Source organism: Oncorhynchus kisutch, linkage group LG30 (genome assembly GCF_002021735.2).
Source record: "Oncorhynchus kisutch isolate 150728-3 linkage group LG30, Okis_V2, whole genome shotgun sequence".
Taxonomy (NCBI): Eukaryota; Metazoa; Chordata; class Actinopteri; order Salmoniformes; family Salmonidae; genus Oncorhynchus; species Oncorhynchus kisutch.
In genome coordinates, this window is record NC_034203.2 from 48618299 (window position 1) to 48635246 (window position 16948).

Here is a 16948-nt window from a genome sequence, read left to right on the forward strand (position 1 = left end):
AGACCTATTCGTTTACGGTTTAGTTAGCAGTGAAAAGCTAGTTTATGTTTTTACCATTTTTTAAATGTACTTGCTCAGTTGGTACGCACCAACATTCAAAACAGCAGCTACCACAATGCACTGCGCTTAGGGTGTGTCGTAAAACTTGGTCCGGTAAGAAAAGAGGAGAGGAAAGTTTTTAGCAAACAACAAAACAAGTCTTTCAAGTAGCTCGCTGTTTGTAGAAAATCTGATTTAGGTTTAGCCGTTGGTTTTCGTTCTACATGGGACTGTGAAATTCGTAGAGTTTATCTGCTACATAACTCACCGTTGACAGATAGCTAGCTAGCCAAGTTAACATAGATGGTAAAAACACAGAACTGGATACAGCAGAGATGGTATCAATCAACCCAGTGGACTCTGATCCGGTACTCGGGATCAACGTTGTGGTGAAGGATGAAGACGGAGAGGTAGTGGATTATTTAGCTGAACCAAGTAAGTTTTAATGGATCCATGTAGCTAAACTGTATGTTCTTGTGATATTATTTCTTGTTATAGCCTATCTGTGTTTTTATTCTGTTTAAAATAGGGCTGTCCTGGTGTGTGAAAGAGGAACAAGAAGAGGTACCGTGTCACCTAGAAGAACACGGTAAGTCTGATTGGCTGATAATAGAAATAAATATTTATGGCGTATTTTTGTAGGCACTAAAGCCGGTGTCGGCATGCTGCAGTTCGGCTGGCGGCTGGCGAACCGAACGAGTATACTCGCATGGTCCCTAAAATGACGTTCGCTTGAAAAACAAAAAAATAAGGGGGAAAGCAGCAATATTACCCAGGAACAGTAGAGGGCGGTGAGCTGGTAATAGCCATCTACGGCCAATCAAGGAAGCGACAACAACCAAACAAGGAAGAGACAACAACCAAACAAGGAAGAAACGTACTGGAGAAAATAAACAAAGATTTTTATAACTGAAAGAAGATAGGCTACAGCCTGTTGTTTCCAAAGGGAACAAATGAGTCATTGTGGGCAGAACAAGTAAGGAGGTGGGCAGAGCCAGAGAGATCCTATTGGCGTGTTCTGGCATTCATCTGCATATTTCCGTTAGGGAACGCCTATTCTGGTGTGTGCTATAACTTAATTCTCTTTTGCACTCCTCCTAAGCAACGCTATTTTTAAAAACCTTTTCAGAAGGTAAAGTCTACTAAACGTAGTCCACTCTGTTCATAACATATTCTAGTTTTGGGAACAGAAAACTATTGACATCAAATGTTTAAATTGATGAGAAAATGTGCAGAATGTAGGCCAAAATCCATCTCTCGGTTGTCTTCTCCCACTGCTGGCCAGTGAGCAGGCAGATGCTTGACATTTATGCATCCGGTGAAATATCTGTCCCATTGTTCTATATGTGATATAATAGTGTACACAGAGAGACACTTGACTGGCGAGATAATGATAGTTGTGTGATTTGCCCGGGACCTACTAGATTTGATATACTTAGCAACTCGCATAATAGGGATCTACAATCAATCAATCAAATGTATTTATAAAGCCCTTCTTACATCAGCTGGTGTCACAAAGTGCATTACATAAACCCAGCCTAAAAACCCAAACAGCAAGCAATGCAGGTGTAGAAGCACGGTGGATAGGAAAAACTCCCTAGAAAGGTCAGAACCAAACCAGGCTATGAGGGGTGGCCAGTCCTCTTCTGGCTGTGCCGGGTGGAGATTATAACAGAACATGGCCAAGATGTTCAAATGTTCATAGATGACCAGCAGGGTCAAATAATAATAATCACAGTAGTTGTCGAGGGTGCAACAGGTCAGCACCTCAGGAGTAAATTTCAGTTGGCTTTTCATAGCCGATCATTGAGAGTATCTCTACCGCTCCTGTTGTCTCTAGAGAGTTGAAAACAGCAGGTCTGGGACAGGTAGCACGTCCGGTGAACAGGTCAGGGTTCCATAGCCGCAGGCAGAACAGTTGAAACTGGAGCAGCAGCACGGCCAGGTGGACTAGGGACAGCAATAAGTCATCATACCAGTTAGTCCTGAGGCATGGTCCTAGGGCTCAGGTCCTCCTCCGAAAGAGAGAGGATTAGAGAGAGCATACTTAAATTCACACAGGACACTGGATAAGACAGGAGAAGTACTCCAGATATAACAGACTGACCCTAGCCCCCCGACACAAACTACTGCAGCATAAATACTGGAGGCTGAGACAGGAGGGGTCAGGAGACACTGTGGCCCCATCCGATGATACCCCTGGACAGGGCCAAACAGGCAGGATATAACCCCACCCACTTTGCCAAAGCACAGCCCCCACACCACTAGAGGGATATCTTCAACCACCAACTTACCATCCTGATACAAGGCAGAGGAAAGCCCACAAAGATCTCCGCCACGGCACAACCCAAGGGGGGCGCCAACCCGGACAGGAAGATCATGTCAGTGACTCAACCCACTCAAGTGAAGCACCCCTCCTAGGGACGGTATGAAAGAGCACCAGTAAGCCAGTGACTCAGCCCCTGTAATAGGGTTAGAGGCAGAGAATCCCAGTGGAGAGAGGGGAACCGGCCAGGCAGAGACAGAAAGGTCGGTTCATTGCTCCAGTGCCTTTCCGTTCACCTTCACATTCCTGGGCCTGAATACACTCAATCATAGAACCTACTGAAAAGATGAGTCTTCAATAAAGACTTAAAGGTCGAGACAGAGTCTGCGTCTCTCACATGGGTAGGCAGACCATTCTATAAAAATGGAGCTCTATAGGAGAAAGCCCTGCCTCCAGCTGTTTGCTTAGAAATTCTAGGGACAGTAAGGAAGCCTGCGTCTTGTGACCGTAGCGTACGTGTAGGTATGTACGGCAGGACCAAATCAGAGAGATAGGTAGGAGCAAGCCCATGTAATGCTTTGTTGGTTAGCAGCATCATTTTTGGACAGAAAGTTTCTGATTTTCCAATGTTACGTAGATGGAAAAAAGCTGTCCTTGAAACAGTCTTGATATGTTCTTCAAAAGAGAGATCAGGGTCCAGAGTAACGCCGAGGTCCTTCACAGTTTATTTGAGACAACTGGTATAACCATCAAGATTAATTGTCAGATTCAACAGAAGATCTCTTTGTTTCTTGGGACCTAGAACAAGCATCTCTGTTTTGTCCGAGTTTAAAAGTAAAACATTTGCCGCCATCCACTTCCTTATGTCTGAAACACAGGCTTCCAGGGAGGGCAATTTTGGGGCTTCACCATGTTTCATCGAAATGTACAGCTGTGTGTCATCCGCATAGCGGTGAAAGTTAACATTATGTCTCTGAATGACATCACCAAGAGGTAAAATGGATATTGAAAACAATAGTGGTCCTAAAATGGAGCCTGATTTGATGTACTAGAATACTAGATTTGATGTACCTAGCAACACACATAATAGGGATCTACAAGATTTGATGTACCTAGCAACACACATAATAGGGATCTACTAGATTTGATGTACCTAGCAACACACATAATAGGGATCTACTAGATTTGATGTACCTAGCAACACACATAATAGGCCGGATACGGAGACAGAGAAGATGCTACAGGTTCATAATGGTGGATGTAGGGGCATAATGGTGGATGTAGGGGCATAATGGTGGATGTAGGGGCATAATGGTGGATGTAGGGGCATAATGGTGGATGTAGGGGCATAATGGTGGATGTAGGGGCATAATGGTGGATGTAGGGGCATAATGGTGGATGTAGGGGCATAATGGCGGATGTAGGGGCATAATGGTGGATGTAGGTTCATAATGGTGGATGTAGGGGCATAATGGTGGATGTAGGGGCATAATGGTGGATGTAGGGGCATAATGGTGAATGTAGGGGCATAATGGTGGATGTAGGGGCATAATGGTGGATGTAGGGGCATAATGGTGGATGTAGGGGCATAATGGTGGATGTAGGGGCATAATGGTGGATGTAGGGGCATAATGGTGGATGTAGGGGTATAAGGCTGAGAGAGCAATGGTGGAGTGATTCAATAGTTTTTTGGGGGGTCCAAACTGCTGCAGAAGACCCTTTACCACCGCCAACTGTCCTGCCAGTACCACAACCACAATTCCTTGTGTTTTCCTGGGAGATGCAGCTTTCCCTCCACATGAGAACCTCATGCGCCCGGATCCAGGTATGTTCAATCTAATTTCCCTTGCGTACATGTATTCACCTCTATGAGAAATGCCATTTTATTAAGGCTTTTGGCATATGGTTTCTAGAAAATTGTATGATGTTTAAAAAAAAAAATGTTTTAAAAAATACATTTGAATTATTATTATTTATTTATCTCAGACATGTATGTATCTGCCATATATCCTCTCATTCACAGGTGTCTCAATAAACCTGGGCGTACCTTGAACCATCACCACTCTCGTTCTCACAGGCAGAGAATGCATTCGGGAAGGCTTTCTACGAGATGTTGGAACATTGCTGCAGGGATTTGCTTCCATTCAGCCACAAGCATTAGTGAGGTCGGGCACTGATGTTGGGCGATTAGGCCTGACTTGCAGTCAGCATTCCAATTCATCACATTTGCTGACAACCAGCCAACCCCCCCCCCCCCCACCAGGACATTGCCATGGCAAGAAGCCAGGGTTAGAAGAGGACAACTCAACCCAAGGCCAGCCAATCAGAATAGGCCTTTGTTTTGCCTGCTCACACACATCGGGGGGATGGACGCACTGTGAACGAAAGTACTTCATGTAGAGTTTTAATCTTGTTAATAAATTGAAACCTGATTTTCTGGGCCGTCTCTGTGTAATTTAGATTGAACTACACCATCAGTAGAAAGCCTGTCAGGTCTGTGGCTCTACGTTCTCAGAATGGCCATTGAAACAGCTTCTATTGAGATGAAATGCCAACAGAACACACTTTTTCAGCCCACTAAATAACCTTTATTCTGAAAGTACTAACGTGTCTGCTGAGAATAGACATGTAAACAAGTGTTTTTATGGGAGAAAAATGTGTCAGAGTGGAGTTACAAATATTAGGTTTGGCGAGAGTTCATCCATGAAATCAGCTATAGGACCCAGTGGAATGGAGGAGGAGAGGGGGGACATTAGGGGTGTCTGGAGAACAGTGTACATGTTGAGGAGGAGAGGGGGGACATTAGGAGTGTCTGGGGAACGGTGTACATAGAGGAGAGGGGGGACATTAGGGGTGTCTGGAGAACAGTGTACATGTTGAGGAGGAGAGGGGGGACATTAGGGGTGTCTGGAGAACAGTGTACATGGTGAGGGGGAGAGGGGGGACATTAGGGGTGTCTGGAGAACAGTGTACATGGTGAGGGGGGACATTAGGGGTGTCTGGGGAACGGTGTACATGTTGAGGAGGAGAGGGGGGACATTATGATTGTCTGGGGAACGGTGTACATGGTGAGGAGGAGAGGGGGGACATTAGGGGTGTCTGGAGAACAGTGTACATAGAGGAGAGGGGGGACATTAGGGGTGTCTGGAGAACAGTGTACATGTTGAGGAGGAGAGGGGGGACATTAGGAGTGTCTGGGGAACGGTGTACATAGAGGAGAGGGGGGACATTAGGGGTGTCTGGGGAACGGTGTACATGTTGAGGATCAGAGGGGGGACATTAGGAGTGTCTGGGGAACAGTGTACATAGAGGAGAGGGGGGACATTAGGAGTGTCTGGAGAACAGTGTACATGTTGAGGAGGAGAGGGGGGACATTAGGAGTGTCTGGGGAACAGTGTACATAGAGGAGAGGGGGGACATTAGGAGTGTCTGGGGAACGGTGTACATAGAGGAGAGGGGGGACATTAGGGGTGTCTGGAGAACAGTGTACATGTTGAGGAGGAGAGGGGGGACATTAGGAGTGTCTGGGGAACAGTGTACATAGAGGAGAGGGGGGACATTAGGAGTGTCTGGGGAACGGTGTACATGGTGAGGAGGAGAGGGGGGACATTAGGAGTGTCTGGAGAACGGTGTACATAGAGGAGAGGGGGGACATTAGGGGTGTCTGGAGAACAGTGTACATGGTGAGGAGGAGAGGGGGGACATTAGGGGTGTCTGGAGAACAGTGTACATGGTGAGGAGGAGAGGGGGGACATTAGGGGTGTCTGGAGAACAGTGTACATGGTGAGGAGGAGAGGGGGGACATTAGGGGTGTCTGGGGAACGGTGTACATGTTGAGGAGGAGAGGGGGGACATTAGGAGTGTCTGGGGAACGGTGTACATAGAGGAGAGGGGGGACATTAGGGGTGTCTGGAGAACAGTGTACATGGTGAGGAGGAGAGGGGGGACATTAGGGGTGTCTGGAGAACAGTGTACATGGTGAGGAGGAGAGGGGGGACATTAGGGGTGTCTGGAGAACAGTGTACATGGTGAGGAGGAGAGGGGGGACATTAGGGGTGTCTGGGGAACGGTGTACATGTTGAGGAGGAGAGGGGGGACATTATGATTGTCTGGGGAACGGTGTACATGGTGAGGAGGAGAGGGGGGACATTAGGGGTGTCTGGAGAACAGTGTACATGTTGAGGAGGAGAGGGGGGACATTAGGAGTGTCTGGGGAACGGTGTACATAGAGGAGAGGGGGGACATTAGGGGTGTCTGGGGAACGGTGTACATGTTGAGGATCAGAGGGGGGACATTAGGAGTGTCTGGGGAACAGTGTACATAGAGGAGAGGGGGGACATTAGGAGTGTCTGGAGAACAGTGTACATGGAGAGGAGAAGATGGGGGACATTAGGGGTGTCTGGAGAACAGTGTACATGGAGAGGAGAAGATGGGGGACATTAGGGGTGTCTGGAGAACAGTGTACATGGAGAGGAGAAGATGGGGGACATTAGGGGTGTCTGGAGAACAGTGTACATGGAGAGGAGAAGATGGGGGACATGAGTGTCTGGGGAACGGTGTACATGGAGAGGAGGGGGGACATTAGGAGTGTCTGACCAGCTCTAGGAAGAGTCTTGGTGGTTCCAAACTTCTTCCATTTAAGGATGATGGAGGCCACTGTGTTCTTCGGGACCTTCAATGCTGCAGACATTTTTCCGTACCCTTCCCCAGATCTGTGCCTCGACACAATCCTGTCTCGGTGCTCTACGGACAATTCATTTGACCTCATGACTTGGTTTCTGCTCTGACATGCACTGTCAACTGTGGGACTTTATATTGACATGTCTGCTTTTTCAAATCATGTCCAATCAATTGAATTTACCACAGGTGAAAGCAAAGATAACTGAACTAAATGACTATCACCCATTTCTGTCATCATGAAGTGTTTTGAGAGACTAGTGAAGGACCATATCACCTCCACCCTACCTGACACCCTAGACCCTACACTTCAATTTGTTTACCGCCCCAATAGGTCCACAGAAGATGCAATCGCCATCACACTGCACACTGCCCTATCCCATCTGGACAAGAGGAATACCTATGTAAGAATGCTGTTCATTGACTACAGCTCAGCATTTAACACCATAGTACCCTCCAAGCATTTTAGAATAAGGCTGTAACGTAATAAAATGTGGAAAAAGTTAAAGGGTTCGAATGCTTTCCGGAATGCTCCGTAAATCACAAAGGATTCATTAATCATAAAGGCCATGTTAACTGTTATTATATCATAGAACATGGAAGATCTCCTGTCTTTACCTTATTTTCAGCCTTTATTCCAGAACACCATTCCTTCCCCATTAATTTCCCCTGGAAATGAACCAGGGTAACTTATTTCCTGGTTTCAGGGCTGCAAGCTCTAAAGATGACAATCTTTGTTTATGGGGGGGGGGGGAGAATTAATTCAATTAAAATGGTTGTTCCTAATCAAATCAAATCAAATTTATTTATATAGCCCTTCGTACATCAGCTGATATCTCAAAGTGCTGTACAGAAACCCAGCCTAAAACCCCAAACAGCAAGCAATGCAGGTGTAGAAGCACGGTGGCTAGGAAAAACTCCCTAGAAAGGCCAATACCTAGGAAGAAACCTAGAGAGGAACCCGGCTATGTGGGGTGGCCAGTCCTCTTCTGGCTGTGCCGGGTGGAGATTATAACAGAACATGGCCAAGATGTTCAAATGTTCATAAATGACCAGCATGGTCGAATAATAATAAGGCAGAACAGTTGAAACTGGAGCAGCAGCACAGTCAGGTGGAAGTTGAAACTGGAGCAGCAGCATGGCCAGGTGGACTGGGGACAGCAAGGAGTCATCATGTCAGGTAGTCCTGGGGCATGGTCCTAGGGCTCAGGTCAGTTGAAACTGGAACAGCAGCATGGCCAGGTGGCCTGGGGACAGCAAGGAGTCATCATGTCAGGTAGTCCTGGGGCATGGTCCTAGGGCTCAGGTCCTCCGAGAGAGAGAAAGAAAGAGAGAAGGAGAGAATTAGAGAACGCACACTTAGATTCACACAGGACACCGAATAGGACAGGAGAAGTACTCCAGATATAACAAACTGACCCCAGCCCCCCGACACAAACTACTGCAGCATAAATACTGGAGGCTGAGACAGGAGGGGTCAGGAGACACTGTGGCCCCATCCGAGGACACCCCCGGACAGGGCCAAACAGGAAGGATATAACCCCACCCACTTTGCCAAAGCACAGCCCCCACACCACTAGAGGGATATCTTCAACCACCAACTTACCATCCGGAGACAAGGCTGAGTATAGCCCACAAAGATCTCCGCCACGGCACAACCCAAGGGGGGGGCGCCAACCCAGACAGGATGACCACAACAGTGAATCAACCCACTCAGGTGACGCACCCCCTCCAGGGACGGCATGAGAGAGCCCCAGCAAGCCAGTGACTCAGCCCCTGTAATAGGGTTAGAGGCAGAGAATCCCAGTGGAAAGAGGGGAACAGGCCAGGCAGAGACAGCAAGGGCGGTTCGTTGCTCCAGAGCCTTTCCGTTCACCTTCCCACTCCTGGGCCAGACTACACTCAATCATATGACCCACTGAAGAGATGAGTCTTCAGTAAAGACTTAAAGGTTGAGACCGAGTTTGCTTCTCTGACATGGGTAGGCAGACCGTTCCATAAAAATGGAGCTCTATAGGAGAAAGCCCTGCCTCCAGCTGTTTGCTTAGAAATTCTAGGGACAATTAGGAGGCCTGCGTCTTGTGACCGTAGCGTACGTGTAGGTATGTACGGCAGGACCAAATCAGAGAGATAGGTAGGAGCAAGCCCATGTAATGCTTTGTAGGTTAGCAGTAAAACCTTGAAATCAGCCCTTGCTTTGACAGGAAGCCAGTGTAGAGAGGCTAGCACTGGAGTAATATGATCAATATGTTTGGTTCTAGTCAGGATTCTAGCAGCCGTATTTAGCACTAACTGAAGTTTATTTAGTGCTTTATCCGGGTAGCCGGAAAATAGAGCATTGCAGTAGTCTAACCTAGAAGTGACAAAAGCATGGATTAATTTTTCTGCATCATTTTTGGACAGAAAGTTTCAGATTTTTGCAATGTTACGTAGATGGAAAAAAGCTGTCCTCGAAATGGTCTTGATATGTTCTTCAAAAGAGAGATCAGGGTCCAGAGTAATGCCGAGGTCTTCACAGTTTTATTTGAGACGACTGTACAACCATTAAGATTAATTGTCAGATTCAACAGAAGATCTCTTATTTGAATTATATTTCAATGATTCTACCGATTTGCATTCCATCAATGTTTAAGCAGTGGAAACTATTGTTAAAGAGCGTATGGGAGGGAAACGACCTGCATCAGCATGCAGAAAATATATGCCCCTAAAGAAAAGAAAGACTTCCAGATGTGGACCTCTCCAACGTGACCTCCAACGTGACCTCTCCAACGTGACCCTCTCCAACGTGCCCTCTCCAACGTGCCCTCTCCAACGTGACCTCTCCAACGTGACCTCTCCAGTGTGACTTCTCCAACGTGATCTCTCCAGAGTGACCTCTCCAACATGACCTCTCCAGTGTGACCTATCCAACGTGACCTCTCCAGCGTGACCTCTCCAGCGTGACCTCTCCAGCGTGATCTCTCCAACGTGACCTCTCCAGTGTGACCTCTCCAACGTGACCTCTCCAACGTGATCTCTCCAGCGTGACCTCTCCAGCGTGAACTCTCCAACGTGACCTCTCCAACGTGACCTCTCCAACGTGACCTCTCCAGCGATCCAGAACAGCTAAACACTAGAGGAAGTTGAGGAGAGATGGTTTGACTTTGAACGGGGTTTAACAGCTCCTTTTCGACCGCTACATATTCTGTCCCAAAAAGAGCCAATGATATTCAGAGCATTAATCCATTTCGCGGCCATTCCAGAGCGGCCTGGTTGTCAGTACATACAACGATCAAAGAGTCTCCACACAGACAAAGATATGCTTTTGTCTGGTACTGTGTGAGGAAGCAGTCTATGAGGTGTATAATCTAGTAGTAGTCTATAATGGGAAATGGGTCAAAGAAGAGTTCCTACTCTGGGAGACCTGAACAAGAATAAGGTATTTTTGTATAAAGTGTGTGATAGTGATATATGCTAATTGAAAGCTTTGTCTACACTAGGTGGTGCCATTATGTCAAAAAGGCAACAATGTTGTAGAAGATGTGTTTTCATTACCAGCTCTGTACAATCAGCCTTTTTATGTGAACCTGTAGCAGAGGGACAATGTGACGTAAGAAGTAGAGGATGATAAATGGATATATCGACAACGTCCAAAGAATTTATCGAGGACATTTTACTGATATAGATCTGAAGTCTGTTAATTACAGGACAAATGACGTTCAAAAATAGTAGGATTTTAAAGGGTCAAATAAAAACAAAGTAACTGGTGCTTATTCATTTGATAAACATATCATTCAATTGATCATTATTGTGATAAATCAGTCAATTTATTGTGATATGGGTTTTGGTCATAATCACCCAGGTCAAATAAGAGGATATGATTGTATATTATCTCAGATATTGGGGGAAATGTCAGAGAAGCCAATAGAAAGGTATACAATTAAACGTTTTTCATAGATTTTATGTCCCTCCTGTAAAGTTCCATAGGATGATGTGAAGGAACCCTCCTAGATGCATTGTGGGAAAGCCCAATTGTGCACCCCCTATGGGACAAAGCCTTATAGTGCATGGGAGATGGCCTTGGATCCCAGGTACCTACTTATAGGTCACCAAAGCTGTCTGTTGAGTGACATCTGAAATAAGAGAGATTAACCAGACAGAATGTAAAATATTATGTTGAGGTATTTTGTTAAGGTCCTAAAACATTGGAAAAGCTCTGAGTCGGTAGTTTTTTATTTAACCTTTCTTTAACTAGGCAAGTCAGACAAATTAAGACAAATTATTATTTTACAATGAAGGCCTCCCCTGTGTGCACAGAATGGATGAATACTTTGACAAAAACAACATTGTATGAAATCATGTTGGCAAAGAGGCCGGACCAATCCAGACTCCAAGATGAGATGGGAACACTTCCCGTGTTTCCTATAGGGCACATAACAGAATATCATGAACTCAGGAAAACATCTCTACGGATTTGCAGTGTCTGTTTTCTCCCTATGGGTTTGTGTTTTGTATTAGTGTTTTCTTGTTTAATACAGTACCAGTCAAAAGTTTGGACACACCGACTCATTCAAGAGTTTTTCTTTATTTTTTAAAACTATTTTCTACATTGTAGAATAATATAGAAGACATCAAAACTATGAAAAAACACATATTGAATCATGTAGTAACCAAAAAAGTGTCAAACAAATTAAAATATGTTATTTTTGAGATTCTTCAAAGTAGCCACCCTTTGCCTTGATTGCAGCTTTGCACACTCTTGTCATTCTCTCAACCAGCTTCATGAGGAATGCTTTTCCAACAGTCTTGAAGGAGTTCCCACATATGCTGAGCACTTGTTGGCTGCTTTTCCTTCACTCTGCGGTCCAACTCATCCCAAACCATCTCATTTGGGTTTAGGTCGGGTGATTGTGGAGGCCAGGTCATCTGATGCAGCACTCCATCACTCTCCTTCTTGGTCAAATAGCCCTTACAGAGCCTGGAGGTGTGTTGGGTCATTGTCTTGTTGAAAAACAAATGATAGTCCCACTAAGCACAAACCAGATGAGATGGCGTATTGCTGCAGAATGCTGTGGTAGTCATGCTGGTTAAGTGTGCCTTGAATTCTAAATTAAACCAGACAGTGTCACCAGCAAAGCACCATCACACCACCTCCTCCATGCTTCACAGTGGAAACCACACATGCAGAGATCATCCGTTAACCTACTCTGCGTCTCACAGAGACACAGCGGTTGGAACCAATCATCTCAAATTTGGACTCATTAGACCAAAGGACAGATTTCCACCGGTCTAATCTTCATTACTCGTGTTTCTTGGCCCAAGCAAGTCTCATCTTCTTATCGGTGTCCTTTAGTAGTGGTTTCTTTGCAGCAATTCAACCATGAAGGCCTGATTCACGCAGTCTCCTCTGAACAGGTGATGTTGAGATGTGTCTGTTACTTGAACTCCGAAGAATTTATTTGGGCTGCAATTTCTGAGGCTGGTAACTCTAATGAATTTATCCTCTGCAGCAGAGGTGACTCTGGGTCTTCCTTTCCTGTGGCGGTCCTCATGAGAGCCAGTTTCATCATACGACTTGATGGTTTTTGCGACTGCACTTGAAGAAACTTTCAAAGCTGTCATCAAGGCAAAGGGTGGCTACTTTGAAGAATCTCAAATATAAAATATATTTTGATTTGTTTAACACTTTTTTTGGTTACTACATGATTCCATATGTGTTATTTCATGGTTTTGATGTCTTGTATTGTATGTTGGTTGTTGTTTTGTGTTTAAAGATGAATTGTTTATACAAAAAAATCAATAAATGAAATTATGTAAAGTTCAAAACTAATAAAATATCCTACATTTGAATACAGCACTATGAAAAAATATCTAAAGTAATGCTGTTCCCCTCCTGTCCTGCAGGTGGCTGTATAGACCAGGCTATAGACCCTTCAGAATCACTCCAGAAGAATCAGCGGAGTCACACCACTGAAACCAACTACCCTTGCTTAGCCTGTGGGAAGTATTTCTACAACTCATCAACCCTGCGGAGACACATGCGTACTCACACAGGAGAGAGGCCGTATCACTGCTCTGAGTGTGGGCGAAGCTTCAGTCACTCTGGCAACCTGAGGAGTCATCAGGTGATCCACACAGGAGAGAGACCGTACCACTGTCTGGTCTGTGGCAAGAGCTTCAGTCAGCCAGGAGGCCTGGCCAAGCACCAGAGAACACACACAGGAGAGAAGCCATTCCACTGCACTTTCACAGAGTGCGGCAAGAGTTTCTCCAAGTTAGAACACCTACAGATACACCACAGGACTCACACAGGAGAGAAGCCTTACCCCTGCTCTGCCTCTGACTGTGGAAGGAGATTCTCCAACTCAGGCCAGCTGATCCAACACATGCGTACTCACACAGGAGAGAGGCCGTACCACTGCTCAGAGTGTCTGAAGACCTTCTCCCACCCAGGAGCTCTGAAGGACCACCAGAGGATTCACTCAGGAGAGAGACCCTACGTCTGTGCTGTCTCGGCCTGCAGTAAGACGTTTATAAACTCTGGGGCTCTGAAAAAGCACAGCCAGACCCACACAGGGGAAAAACCTCACTGCTGCTCTGACTGTGGGAGAGGCTTCTCCCAGCTGGCTCACCTCCAGGCTCATCAGAGGACTCACACAGGGGAAAGACCCTATCATTGCTCCCTCTGTTGGAAGAGCTTTATCCAACAAGGGCATCTGGACAGGCATAGACGCATCCACCTAGCAGCGGACACACCTGGAGATCAGTTATCCCCTAGCATCAGTCCAGATCAGCACATCAGACCGATAGATGATTCACCTGAGGTCTTTGATGAAGAGACTCTACCAGAACAACATGTAAATCCTGAATTAATGAGTGACCTTGAATGATTGGTTTGATTGCATAATTCCAGACTGTGTCAATTTTTACACTGTTTCTGCTTGTATCTCACTGCTGCATAAAACCATTGGTGTTATTATTCTGTCAAATATCCTGCAATACATAATGTGGATGGATGGAATGGATGGATGGATGGATGGATGATTGGATGGATGGATGGATGGATGGATGGATGGATTGGATGGCTGGATGGGATGGATGGATGGATTGGATGGATGGATGGATGGATGGGATGGATGGATGGATGGATTGGATGGAATGGATGGGATGGATGGGATGGATGGAATGAATGGATGGATGGGATGGATGGATGGATGGATTGAATGGATGGATGGAATGGATGGATGGGATGGGATGGATGGGATGGATGGATGGATTGGATGGATGGGTTGAATGGATGGATGGATGGGATGGATGGGTTGAATGGGTGGATGGATGGAATGGATGGCTGGATAGGATGGATGGATGGATTGGATGGCTGGATGGGATGGATGGATGGATGGATGGGATGGATGGATGATTGGATGGATGAATGGATGGATGGATGGATGGATTGGATGGATGGATTGGATGGATGGATGGGTTGAATGGATGGATGGATGGAATGGATGGGATGGATAGATTGGATGGATGGATGGGATGGATGGATGGATTGGATGGATGGATTGGATGGATGGATGGAGTGGATGGATGGATGGAATGGAATGGATGAATGGAATGAATGCATGGATGGAATGGATGGATGGAATGGATGGATGGAATGGAATGGATGGATGGATGCTTCAGGTAAACACAACATTTACACACTTTCGTGTTTTCCCTCAGTGAATGTTGAGCGTTTCATCACAGTCTAGTTGATAACAGCACGAATGTGTGTTGAACATGTACATGCTCTCATAAAACATGAGTCAAATTAGTTGTTCTACTCTCAACCTTTGTTTAAAACATGGATTTAAAATGAGATAATATAATGCATTGAGTTTAATAGTATTTCAAATACTATTATGAGTGAAATGCAAAACAAACTGCCTCAGCTGATCAGAGGGATGGATGTGATGCAAGAGGCTTCTAATAATGATGTGATGCAAGAGGCTTCTAATAATGATGTGATGCAAGAGGCTTCTAATAATGATGTGATGCAAGAGGCTTCTAATAATGATGTGATGCAAGAGGCTTCTAATAATGATGTGATGCAAGAGGCTTCTAATAATGATGTGATGCAAGAGGCTTCTAATAATGATGTGATGCAAGAGGCTTCTAATAATGATGTGATGCAAGAGGCTTCTAATAATGATGTGATGCAAGAGGCTTCTAATAATGATGTGATGCAAGAGGCTTCTAATAATGATGTGATGCAAGAGGCTTCTAATAATGATGTGATGCAAGAGGCTTCTAATAATGATGTGATGCAAGAGGCTTCTAATAATGATGTGATGCAAGAGGCTTCTAATAATGATGTGATGCAAGAGGCTTCTAATAATGATGTGATGCAAGAGGCTTCTAATAATGATGTGACGCAAGAGGCTTCTAATAATGATGTGACGCAAGAGGCTTCTAATAATGATGTGATGCAAGAGGCTTCTAATAATGTGATGCAAGAGGCTTCTAATAATGATGTGACGCAAGAGGCTTCTAATAATGATGTGATGCAAGAGGCTTCTAATAATGATGTGACGCAAGAGGCTTCTAATAATGATGTGATGCAAGAGGCTTCTAATAATGATGTGACGCAAGAGGCTTCTAATAATGATGTGACGCAAGAGGCTTCTAATAATGATGTGATGCAAGAGGCTTCTAATAATGATGTGATGCAAGAGGCTTCTAATAATGATGTGATGCAAGAGGCTTCTAATAATGATGTGATGCAAGAGGCTTCTAATAATGATGTGATGCAAGAGGCTTCTAATAATGATGTGATGCAAGAGGCTTCTAATAATGATGTGATGCAAGAGGCTTCTAATAATGATGTGATGCAAGAGGCTTCTAATAATGTGATGCAAGAGGCTTCTAATAATGATGTGATGCAAGAGGCTTCTAATAATGTGATGCAAGAGGCTTCTAATAATGATGTGATGCAAGAGGCTTCTAATAATGATGTACAATGCATTTGGAAAGTATTCAGACCCCTTGATGTTTTCCACATTGTGTTACGTTACAGCCTTATTCTAAAATGGATAAAAAATGTTTAACCCCACATCAATCTACACACAATACCCCATAATGACAAAGCAAAAATACTTTTTTGACATTTTTACAAGTGTATTAAAAATAAAAAATGGGAATATTACATCAACATAAGTTTTCAACCCCTTTACTCAGTACTTTATAAGCACCTTTGGCAGTGGTTACAGGCTTGAGTTTTAGGTATGACTCTACAAGCTTGGCACACCTGTATTTGGGGAGTTTCTCCCATTCTTCTCTGCAGATTGATGTGTGGCAATCAAACAGGCAAAACGTCAGCCCTCTCCTGTACTCTCTGTTCACCCGCGACTGTGTGGCCAAGCAAGCCTCCAACTCAATCATCAAGTTTGCAGACGACACAACAGTAGTAGGCTTGAATAGCAACAATGACGAGACAGCCTACAGGGAGGAGGTGAGGGCTCTGGGAATGTGGTGTCAGGAAAATAACTTCTCCCTCAACGTCAACAAAACAAAGGAGCTGATCGTGGACTTCAGATCGTATCCACTTCGATGGGACAGCAGTGGAGAAAGTGGAAAGTTTTAAGTTCGTTGGCGTACATATCACTGACAATCTGAAGTTGTCCACCCACACAGACAGTGTGGTGAAGAAAGTGCAACACCTCAGGAGGCTGAAGAAATTTGGCTTGTCACCTAAAACCCTCACAAACTTTTACAGATGCAGAATTGAGAGCCTCCTGTCGGGCTGTATCCCCGCCTGGTACGGCAATTGCACCGCCCACAACCTCAGGGCTCTCCAGAGGGTGGTGCGGTCTGTACAATGCCTCACCGGGGGCAAACTACCTGCCCTCCAGGACACCTACAGCACCAATGTCCCAGAAAGGCCAAAAAGATCATCAAGGACAACAACCACCCGAGCAACTGCCTGTTCACCCTGCTATCATCCAG

General features: G+C 45.2%; 2 protein-coding genes across 2 annotated transcripts; both read left to right on the top strand.

Annotated features, from left to right (window-relative positions):
* Positions 1–7: 7 nt before the first annotated feature.
* LOC109879167 (zinc finger protein 239-like) lies at positions 8–13945 on the top strand. The gene is made up of 3 exons (XM_031810235.1): positions 8–474; positions 569–628; positions 12866–13945. The coding sequence occupies exons 1-3, from the start codon at positions 375–377 to the stop codon at positions 13849–13851; spliced, it is 1146 nt and encodes a 381-aa protein (XP_031666095.1). The 5' UTR covers positions 8–374; the 3' UTR covers positions 13852–13945.
* A 616-nt stretch (positions 13946–14561) lies between these two features.
* Positions 14562–16065, top strand: LOC116358666 (stress protein DDR48-like). The gene is made up of 2 exons (XM_031810882.1): positions 14562–15840; positions 15916–16065. The coding sequence occupies exons 1-2, from the start codon at positions 14866–14868 to the stop codon at positions 16048–16050; spliced, it is 1110 nt and encodes a 369-aa protein (XP_031666742.1). The 5' UTR covers positions 14562–14865; the 3' UTR covers positions 16051–16065.
* Positions 16066–16948: the final 883 nt, after the last annotated feature.

Excerpts from the sequence above, each read along its gene's own strand:
- LOC109879167 (XM_031810235.1), top strand. The coding sequence starts at position 375 with ATGGTATCAATCAACCCAGTGGACTCTGATCCGGTACTCGGGATCAAC. Across the intron at positions 475-568 it reads GGATTATTTAGCTGAACCAA|GGCTGTCCTGGTGTGTGAAA; the intron begins GTAAGTTTTAAT and ends TGTTTAAAATAG. Across the intron at positions 629-12,865 it reads GTGTCACCTAGAAGAACACG|GTGGCTGTATAGACCAGGCT; the intron begins GTAAGTCTGATT and ends CCTGTCCTGCAG.
- LOC116358666 (XM_031810882.1), top strand. The coding sequence starts at position 14,866 with ATGAGTGAAATGCAAAACAAACTGCCTCAGCTGATCAGAGGGATGGAT. Across the intron at positions 15,841-15,915 it reads ATAATGATGTGATGCAAGAG|GCTTCTAATAATGATGTGAT; the intron begins GCTTCTAATAAT and ends GTGATGCAAGAG.